The sequence below is a fragment of the Cottoperca gobio genome, unplaced genomic scaffold (assembly GCF_900634415.1).
Source record: "Cottoperca gobio unplaced genomic scaffold, fCotGob3.1 fCotGob3_263arrow_ctg1, whole genome shotgun sequence".
In the NCBI taxonomy this organism is placed as follows: domain Eukaryota; kingdom Metazoa; phylum Chordata; class Actinopteri; order Perciformes; family Bovichtidae; genus Cottoperca; species Cottoperca gobio.
The window spans coordinates 9,793-20,739 of NW_021166881.1; the positions used below are offsets into that span (position 1 = coordinate 9,793).

Genomic DNA, 10,947 nt, shown 5'->3' on the forward strand with positions numbered 1-10,947 from the left:
AAAAGGCATTTGACTCGATACACAGAGGCGTGATGATGAAGATACTCAAGGCCTACGGTGTCCCTTACAATTTACTCCGGGCCATAGGGACCATGTACAAGGGTACAAGAGGAAAGGTGATAACCCCAGATGGCAACAGTGAAGAGTTTGACATCCTGGCTGGGGTGTTGCAAGGGGACACCCTTGCCCCCTTCCTCTTCATCATAGTCCTAGACTATGCGCTCAGGAAGGCCATCAGTGGACGGGAGCTAGAACTCGGTCTCACAATAACACCTAGGAGGTCGAGACGACACCCCGCTCTAGTCCTAACGGACCTGGACTATGCGGATGACATCAGTCTGCTCTCTGACCACGTAGAGCAAGCACAGGAACTCCTGGGCAGAGTGGAGACAGAGTGCGCCATGGTTGGCCTTCAGCTAAATGCCAAGAAAACTGAGTTCATAACATATAACATCCCCCCGGACCATCCACCTCTAAAAACAACAGGAGGCACTGCTCTAAAGGAAGTCAATGATTTCAAATACCTGGGCTGGTGGGTCAACTCGTCCGAGCAAGACCTTAAAGTGAGGAAGGCACTTGCATGGAGGGCCCTGAACGGCATGGCCTGTATGTGGAACTCCAACCACCCCCGACAAATGAAACTCAGCTTCTTCCATGCAACAGTGGAGTCTGTTCTCCTGTATGGCAGTGAATGCTGGACCCTGAAGCCCACCCTGCAGAAATCCCTAGATGGGTGCTACACGAGAATGCTGCGTGTGGTACTTGGCATCAACAAGGATGAGCGTGTCACCAACACGCACTTGTATGGGGGGCGCTAAGGTCACAGCGGTCAGGAGAATGAGGCTGGCAGGTCACTGCCAGAGACACCAAGAGCTTCCAGCCAGCAAACTTGTGCTGTGGGAGCCAACACACGGGCATCCATTACGAGGGCGTCCCGCAATAACATACGTGGATGTACTCAGGAAAGATGCGGGAGCAGAAAATACTGGCGAGCTAGCCAAATGCATGGAGGATCGGGATGACTGGAAGCACCGATGGAGGGCCCGTCTGAGGACGTTTGTGATTTATACAATACATTTATGAGCTTTGAGGAATTCACAGAAGTATAAAATGTTTAAAGGATACACTGATTTTGAAGAATAAGGCACATTGTTGAAAATATTAACATACACTTTGAGTGTTCATGAAGAAATCTGGAAAACCATTCAATGGTTAGGATCCACTGTTGGGAATCTCTTTTTTTTGTTTTTGGTCATGTGGGAAAATAGCTCTATAGTGTTTATTTTTATCTTTCAAATTTATTACGTATTTTTTATTTTTCAGGAGGGAAGGATTTTGTCTTGTATATGCTTTTCCAAAATAAATTATGGAAAAAGGTGTGCACATTTGGAAAAAAATAAAACTTCTTGAAAATACAACAGTCTGCTATCAACTTAAAATGTGATTTGTCAACGCTGTTCACACCTTGTTTCCACTAGTGGCCAAACAAATCACTTATTGCAGGGTCGTTTCTTTATTGCGGTTAAGTTAAGACCATAGACTCAGGATCATGAAGCAAGACCATCATGAGCCCAAAAGTTTTTTAGCTTCCTTTCTTAATATTTTATTTCTTCTATCATTTTACCAAATTAGTTACAATACAACCTGGGCATCATTTTAAAAAATCGTTCACATTTTTGTACATCTGCTGGGCAACATTTGCAGTAAGTGTTTAAATGAAATGTCTTCATAAAAAAACAATCCATCATTTGCTGTAATAACATTTAATTTCACATCTCCCTACTTCTTATATGCTTATAGCAACTTCATTCATTTTTTCTGTTTTCTTTCTAATAATATCATATAATCCATTTATAGATGTTGCACCTTTGTGCTGAAATGTTTAGTTAACACCGGCATCCCTGTCAGTCAAAACATGTAGCTGTATGTTTGAATTCAAAACACCCATGTACTGAGACAAAGCCATGTTTTAAAATGCTTAACATTTTATCGGCAGCTGTTAAATCTGGTGGATAACATGGAAACACACACAAAGCAGTTATTCAAAGAGACTAATTTAAAGTGTCTGTGTAAACAAAAAACAAAACCAGACACATTATGTGTCAATCATTTATATATTTTTACATTGTTCCTTAAATATGTCAATAAAAAGATCCCACACTTTAAACATTCATGAACCTAAGCCCTTCAACTCTCTCACATGAATCATTATTAAGAATAATTGATAGAGATCAAAGCAAATAAAACCCACAGTCTGTCCTGGTTTGATTCAACTAGGTTTACAGGTAAGTCTGAGAGGAACAACCCTGAGTAAGAGCCGATGAGGACAATGTCAGGGCACCATCAAAGCTCTTCAGAGTCAGCGCTGCAGCTGGAAGAGCCCTCAGAGGCTCGGCTGGGAGATTTGATGCAGCACTGGGACGTTTGGAGGTTGGACTAGGGACTGCTGATGTTGACAGCGGCAAAGTAAGTCATGTGAAGATGTGTCCAAATCCCGACCTGTAACAACACTTGCATGATTTAAATAAATCCCGGAAAGAGGGACTGTAGGAGGAGGACGACTCCCACCACCATGAGGCCACAGAAGATCAGCACTAGCCAGATAGGAAATGATCCTAGAGGAGATGTAAAACAAAATAAGGTTAGTAGGTGCGAAGTAATGAAACAGGCTAAGTGTGTTCAGTGGAGGATGATGCAGGACTTACTTCGATTGGGGACGGCGTGTATTTGACAGCGGCTGTCCACGGCTACACTCAACATGGCCGTTTCATTATTCCCTTTGATATTTTTGCCTTTCAGCGAGTCAGGCAGGAAGGCCAGATCTGTCACAACAATGCCATGGGACTCCTGTACATAATACAGCTTCTACACACACAAGGAACAAGTACAAGTTAGCATCGTACAGCAGGGCTGCTTGGTGGATTTGTGTTCCTTAGCTTAAGATGCGTGTCCACACTGTCTTTACCTGCAGGGAGAAAGCGATGTAGATAGCCACCGATCCTGTCACAGTTCCAAGGCCAATAAATGTTCCAGAGTCACTGTCAAAGACAAGGTTCAAGTTCTTATGCTGCAGGAAATAAAATGCTTTTATCCTAACAAAGTCTGATTAACCTTTCCAAACAAAATGACACGCAAGTACATTTGAGACTGAACAGTATACGAGAGCATCCTTCCCTACTGTCCATCAAGAACCCTGAGAGGACCATACCATACATAACCCAATAAACCCAATGCACTTAAAACTTACATCTTAAATTACTCACAACGATTTCCCAATTCCTGCAAGTGCCGCTGTGTTGTCCTCCCTTACAGGAGCCTGTTGGCTTCAGATCAACATGTACTTTCAGAGATATGGCACTTGCTCAACATAACTGATGCATCATAATGTAACATTTGTCTGCAATGGTTTTCGCTAAAGCTACTTAATTTTATATACAGTATTGAGACTCTCCTCCTGACATCATGATGTTGTTGAATCAGAAAAGGATCAAATAGCCGTCTGTGTGCACCAAGAGCTCTACGATAGTACCTTATACCTGTATAGAGACCTGTGACGACCCCTCCACTCCACTAGGGGTCTGTTTGTATTGCTTGATGAGCCACACCTGGGCCGCTGTGGCTCAGGATATAAAGCACAGAGCTCCACCTCTCTTCCTTTTGACACAGCTGTTGGGTTTTGTTTGTCGCACACTTTCACACACCCTTATACATGCTTACATGGCTGATTACTGACTTCCACGTTTGGTCAGTTCTTTAATGTTATGTTGTAAATAAATATGCCTATTTATTACATTTAAGCTCGTCTGGTGTCCCGTCTTTGTTGAAGCCTGGGTGCTCTTCCTGGATACTAAAAGATTCCCGGAGCCAAAGTTATTGATTCCTAGCTTGGATTGATTGATTTCTTTTTTATATAGAAAATGTCAGACAGTGAATATCATGATGAGGAGCTCCAACAAGAAAACTATACCATTTTCTACAGAACTGTTCTGTCAGTTTGAGTATACAGAGGGGGAAATGGTGCCGAGGCGAGCATAGTGAGAACAAACAGAACACCAGCCAGACACCCATGAGTTGTGTCCGTACGTCTCTTCCTTCCTCATGTTGAAGGCGCTTCACTCAGCATCCACAGTGAACACGCTACAATATATATGAACCTATCAGTTACCTGACAGCCAGACTTGAGATGACCTCAGTGCCACAGGGAGCCGTCAGCATGGGCAGGAAGCTCTTGCCGTCCCACTTGGTGAGGTAGCAAGGAGGAGGTTTTCTGTCTCGTTTATGGGGGATCTGGACTGTGTAGAGCCTCAGGGAGTCTTTTTGGTCTTCTACCTTTCCAAACCTGAAATACATGAAAATACAACCAGTCACTGTCACATCATTCAGATAGATATGGTCAGGTGAACCACTGGGAAGTCTTTTTTTTACCTGCAAGCCATATATCGATAAGTCTTCTCAGCTATTTGAGGCGTCGTTTCAAGCCAGTTAAGACCCATCGCCAACTGGCATCCACTCCATACACTGCAGGAGAAGTCTCGGCCAACAGTCACCAGGTGCTGCATGACAACACAACAAAATATACTGTTTCTATTCTGCTCTTACTTTCTTTATGTAAACATTCATGTGGACGCAGACAGACAGACAGACGGACAGACGGACAGACAGACACAGATGCACAGATACAAAGACAGACACATAGACGCACCGACAGACAGACGCACAGAGAGACAGACGCACAGATACAAAGACAGACGCACAGAGAGACAGACGCACAGATACAAAGACAGACGCACAGAGAGACAGACAGACAGGGCTGCCGCAGCATAGTGCCCCCAGCAGTTAGGGGTTAGTTAGCTCTGCCCAGCCTACATTAAATATCAAACACCAAAAATGTTTCACCTTGTTCCCTGGACTCATATCCAAGTCTTCAACCTCCCCTTCATGTGCTTTGAAGTCAAACTTTTTCTTCAGGGATGGAAACTGTAGAAGAACATACAGAGTCAACACTTCAATGCATATGCCCAGTGGGGGTGTCACGAGTGAGCCTTCAATGTTCATCATCAAAATCAAAAGCAGGGTTATGATTCTCCCAGTATTTCAGTACTTAAGTGCATCTGAAGGCAAAAAAAACACACGGAGCGACAAAACGCAGTTTACCAGAACCTGCAGCTCAAAGACACAGTAGTCAGTCATCACTTCATCCTTTTAACTGGCAGGGGAGATACCATGAAGCCAAGAAGATGGTTCACCCAGGGCGAGGCTCAGCCATTGCACTCCGGTTGTGCTGACCTCTACGAATTCCCCGACTGCGTTCACTCTCCCCCGATATTGGCTTAGCTTAGGAACCGGAGAGTCGCCGATTCAAGTCCCCTAACAGACCAAGTACGGAGTCTGGTACCTCCTGAGCATTGCCGAGGTGCCCTTCAGCAAGGCACTGAACCCCCACACTGCTCACACACTGCTGTGTATTAGCTGCCCACTGCACCCAATTTTAGGATGGGTTAAATAGAGTCTAAATATCACTGTGTGCGCTGTGCTGCATACACGTGTGACAATTAAAAGAGGACTCAAAACCTCCATTTACATTTTATCCTATTGGACATTTGTGTGAAATTGTCACAATTAGCGTATGAATGTGACCTTGACCTTTGACCCCCTTTGCCTTGAGTCTAAGTGGGTGTTTGTGCCAATTTCTAATGAATGTACATACAGACGTACGGACAACCCGAAAAACATAATAGCTCCGGCCTCAGGAAAAATGTTCCACTTTATGAGTTTGGCTGCTCATTCAGTTTCCGTTGTGGCAGCAGAGCGTCACGGATTCAGCAATCACAACAAAATTAAAACAACCATGAGAAGTCATCTGTCCGAGGCCAAGACACAAAATCGTATTTGCCTGTTTTGGCACAATGGTGGCAGTTTTTATATCTAAAGATGATACTGTAGTGAAAAGAACAACTACACAGTGTTTACCTCCCAGACTCGTATGTGTCCGTCTGAGCCTCCTGTCAGCAGAAGGCTCAGGTCAGGACTGAACCTGACCACCTTCTGAAGCGGGTCCCGGGGGTTCAGGTCTGACTGCACTTCAGCCAAACCAGTCACAGAGATATGAACCGTCTCATCCTTCATATCTGACATATCTCCAGATGCTGCAGCTTCATCCTGTCCACGTTTGTCTCCTTTCCCACCTCGTCGCCTGGCATTACCCTGCTGCACGCTGTTCCCTGCTGCACAGATGACAATCATTTTTAATGGAGACCAAAAACGCCTGAATGGGAAACGCACAGGTTTTTGTAAACTAAGACACAGGTTTAGACTTCAGTATATGTATATGGCTGATATCTGCCTTTTCTACAGTCCATGCTTTGAGTCTTATGCAGCTATTGTACGCTGACTAAAGGATAAGGTGATGAAAACCGCTCAAAACAATAAATAAAGCACTTTAACGCTAAAAACAAAGTATTCTCCGCGAACAACAGATGTCCCAGAGGGGCTGCGAGCAGAGCTGCCACTGATGTTTGCTCAGCTTTCTTCTCTCTAACTTTAGATCCAGACGTTATTTATTTATCACTGTTGTAGCCGTTGTATTTGTTAGTGTGTACATATTGTGTACATGTGTATGCACTAATTGGTGAATTAAGGGGGGCTCCAGACATTCAGAGGGAACTGTATTTAGCCACAGAGGTCTCCTCCTCTCCAAATTAAACGGATCATTAAAATCTGTTGAAGTCCGACATATTTAAATCTCTCCGGTCATAATGTCAATTCCTTGTAAGCACAGTTGAATTGTTTTTAAAATATGCTAAAAATTTAATTTCCACACATCCTTCTATTTAGAAAATGAGCCCCACGTTAGGCTCATGTGTGTTAACTCATTCTACTTAACAGACATTTATGTGGACTAGTGCAGTGCGTTCGGGATGTGATCGTGTTGCTGCTTCTTGGGTTTTGAAGTGAGTCTATGCATGCGTTTCCAGTAGCAACGCTAAAGTCTACGCATCATGAGTTCAAAGTTGCCATGAAAATGTTGAGGACTTAATTAAGTCAAAGCCCCATTAAAGGTCTATGCCCCAGGTTTCATGAAGGCTTTGGAAGGAAGTCAAAGTTCAGACTGGCCGACACACATAGACGTCTTTCTTGAAAGGGTGGCACACCTTTTTGGCCGCTCCAGGCACCTGTACCGTAATGGTACAGACAGGCGTGCTATATTGTGAAAGAATACATGCAGAGATGTCCCATAGTGGCCGATAGCGGACGTGGCTGTCCTGTTGTGTGGATTTTGATGGCACTTTTACGGCTTAGCTAAGTGTTTTATTTCTTCTGCTGATGGAGCTCTGTGACCCTGTGAGAGGGTCATAGTCTTGCTTTCAAGCAAAAACACATTTTTGTAAATCTCAAGATCGCGCAAACTCCTCCCTTTAACCATCGCTACAGTTCGATATTAATGTAATCCACATGAATAATGGCACATTTAAAATAAATAAAAGGAAATGCTAAGCTAAGTAAATGAAGATGCACACACGTGTCACTGCATACATAAAATAAATGCAATATATTATGTAGAATGTTTTTTGATGTTCATTTTTAAGACACGGGTATTTAATAAATAATAATACATTTTATTTATAAGCGCACTTTTCATTTGCGTAAACAAAACTCAAAGTGCTAAAGTGGGTATATGGTATTTCAGCTTGTAGCATCAGGCCTCACCATCTTTTTCAGAAGCTTTGCCTTCTTCTTTCTGTGTGCAATGTTTAAACCTCATCAGACAGCAAGCCCCATCCTGCCCTGCAGCAATCACTCCATTACCAACAGCCATGTTCATGGTGGCACGTGTGTCAGTATCATGAGAGTGAAGGAGACTGGCACTGTACTGGTGTTCTCCAACCAGCTGCAGATCAAGGAAGTGCTGAAAAGAAAACAGTCATGAGTCTGCTGCTGCTTTAAACACTCTCAGAACTCCTGTACTCCAGATGTCCGTTCATTCACTCAGACTAAACATGTTCCAGTGTTGACACTGCAAGTTGATTACCTTTAAATGTTACTTTTGCCATATACAGTACACATACAATCATATCATAACCTTTTCTACTGTATCCTACAGCGGCTCTGAAAGCACAATGTAACATGTGCAAGTACAGAACTTTTAAGCAATTAAATCCGTCTTTGAATCAACATTTGAGCCGTCTGTGTTTATCGTTGGAGCGTCGGCAGTTAGTCCACCACCACCAACATATAAACCCAACGCAGCAACTGTTGGCTGTCACCACTATCAGCGGCATAACAGAGTTATGCACTGAGCATAGACAGTTAATATAAAGATCCCCTGTTACATCAACACACTACAATGTAAGAAAAACCCATGCAAATAAACAAAACTAAAGCAAATAAGGAAAACTGTTTCACCAATGTGACAGCATATGCACAACATTTGGAAAAGATGCTGCACATGGAGAAGGGATACATACAGAAATATGCTGCAAGAACAGAAAGCACAACCAAATACAGAGTGTGCTGTCAGATTGGTTGGACTGATCTTTATTCCCTTGCATTTTGTCTATGTGCATGTTTTGAGGCGTTGCAGTGCGTTGAGCATTTAGGGCAACTGTAGTATTCTATTAAACAGTTCAATCACCAAAACACTTGATCCTCAGTACTTACCAAAGCATTCTTTATGCCTGTCTTGGAAGGCCCCCCTCCTCCTGCTGTGATTACCAGCCCTGTTTTGGGGTCCACTTTAATAGAGTATAAGGGAAAGGGGGCTCTGTACAGATCTGGCACCCTCCTCTTCCCCATTGTTGTTGTGAAAGTCACTCACGCTTCTTCATAAAACTGCTGCATTCAACCACACCTGTGGAAAACAGAGTGTTAGTTTATTCTGTGACATTCTCTGTGCTGCATCTGCTGGGGTCCAGTGAAATTACTCCACCCCTGGAACAGATGTGTTTAGGAGAGTCACTTGAGGGCACGCGAGAAAGAAAACATGACCATAAAGTTGGGTATAACCATATCCTGTCACTCTGAACTACTTCTGAATTGCAACTTTTGCCAGACCTACAACTGTTTAATACATATTTCTAGTCATTAATAATCCAGCCATTATCAGCTAGAGAACATGCTGATGGTACAGTTTAAAAATGTGTTGATTAATCAATAACTCACTCGACAGCAAATGATTCAGCTATTTTGAAGCTTTAGACAAGCAAAAATATCAAACAATCTGTGGTTGCAGCTTCTCCAATGTGAGGATGTTCTGCTTGTCTTGGTTTTGTACAATGAATATTTTTGTATTTTAGACTGTTGGTCAGAAAAATAAGACATCAGAAGTCATCATATGGAGCTCTGGGAAGTAGTGATGGCCATTTTTCACTCTTTTCTGACGTTTCATTGACCAACCGATTAATTGAGAAAAGACTCAACAGATTAATCAACAATGAAAATAAATATCATGTCATTAGTTACAGCCCTAGTGTAGTGTGAAATACAAATACTACAATGTGAGTTGTGCCCGAGTAGTGTTTGTTGTAAAGTTGGAACGCATCTTTACCCCTAGGTCGGGCTTGGAAATAAAGGCGAAATAATAATAATCAGAAATGTGAGGATTGTCCCACTGATCTGCAATGAGAAGTCAAACTGGAACAGCTGACATTCTGGAGCCTGATCTTTACTGAATTTTAAGCTGATACCAATATGTTTTATTAAAGAGCTTTTACTCTGATAATAATTTATCAACTGATATGCATTTGCTTAACTTAAACTCAAGAAACTTTTTAGTTATGGACCCATTGAGTTATTGGTTATATTGATAGAACCGTAGTGGAGGTAGACTGTTGTGGTGCACTGCATTAGCTTCTGCTTGGTGCACTATTTCAAGCACTACCCCTATGATATTCTACAACCCTCAGTAAAGTAAATCAGGCAGTAAATCCCTGTACATGCTTTTGAAAGAGACAACAGCATGTATTTAAGAATAATGTCACGTGGTTTAAATCACGAGTCCGATTTTGATTTTATTAACTTCTTTGGTTTTAACAATGGCTTCAGTGTCACGGTCTCGGTCTCAGGCTCAGGACTGGGCCCGTCTCTGCAGGCTGCTGAATGCAGCAGATTGTCCAGTTGTGTCCCCTTGCTTTTGCTTTAAGAGTGTAGCGTTCGTTATGCAAGTCGGATGCATTTTCTGAGCTAAGTGTAGGGCTCAGCAGATAACACAATGAGCACTGTCACCACCACCATGGGGTGAATACGACTTTTAACACCAATGAATAACAAACGTGTCTGTTTTAACAATAACGTAACAAGTTTAAATTAGTGTGTGTCAACGAAGATGTCGTCCATATCGTTTAGCTGTAGCTAATTGCTACAGTTAGCACTAAGCTACAAGCTGGTAGCTCTTGCCGGCGATTTACTTCGGAGTCCCCTACCTGTACAACTGGCCCGGTTTGTCTTCCGTTGTTATTTTGTCAGATAGCTAACTAAGTACCAAATCAGGTGATCTCATAGTGGCCTGTCAATGGAAAACGGTTGTGAGGAAGATCCAAGAGTTAGTAGCTACATGCTACAGCAACTCGACAGCCACTTCCCGATGTACACGTCAGCAGCGTATCATACGTTCTGACGTCATCACGCGATCTCAACAGTTAGTTTTTTTATCCACATGTTACAATTGTTATTCCTTGGAAGAATTTGGCGGAATGCATGTATGTATGTGGAATTTTCCGTAATATTAAAAAAATTATTTTCCAAAGGAATATATATCTATCGTAGTATTATTTAGGTTTGTATTATTGTCGTTTTGTTATTCACTAAGCCTACGTCTTCTAAATAAATTCAACATTACTAAAGATAGTGTGGGAACAAGATGATGATGATTTCTAATCCACAAAACTCCAAGACATTTTTACTAGATTAAAGCTATTTGGTGTAAATCACTGTGGCAGTGGGGTGTGGTTA

The 10,947-nt window shown here is 42.5% G+C and overlaps 1 protein-coding gene and 1 pseudogene across 1 annotated transcript; one reads left to right on the top strand and one right to left on the bottom strand.

Annotated features, from left to right (window-relative positions):
* Positions 1-1,577: 1,577 nt before the first annotated feature.
* On the bottom strand, positions 1,578-10,615 carry preb (prolactin regulatory element binding). Its single transcript, XM_029426947.1, has 10 exons — positions 10,419-10,615; positions 8,659-8,848; positions 7,708-7,906; positions 5,971-6,224; positions 4,897-4,977; positions 4,426-4,553; positions 4,166-4,339; positions 2,966-3,038; positions 2,706-2,865; positions 1,578-2,615 (listed from the first exon to the last, which is right to left on the bottom strand). The coding sequence occupies exons 2-10, from the start codon at positions 8,791-8,793 to the stop codon at positions 2,521-2,523; spliced, it is 1,299 nt and encodes a 432-aa protein (XP_029282807.1). The 5' UTR covers positions 8,794-8,848; positions 10,419-10,615; the 3' UTR covers positions 1,578-2,520.
* Positions 5,199-5,311, top strand: LOC115005135 (uncharacterized; annotated as a pseudogene).
* Positions 10,616-10,947: the final 332 nt, after the last annotated feature.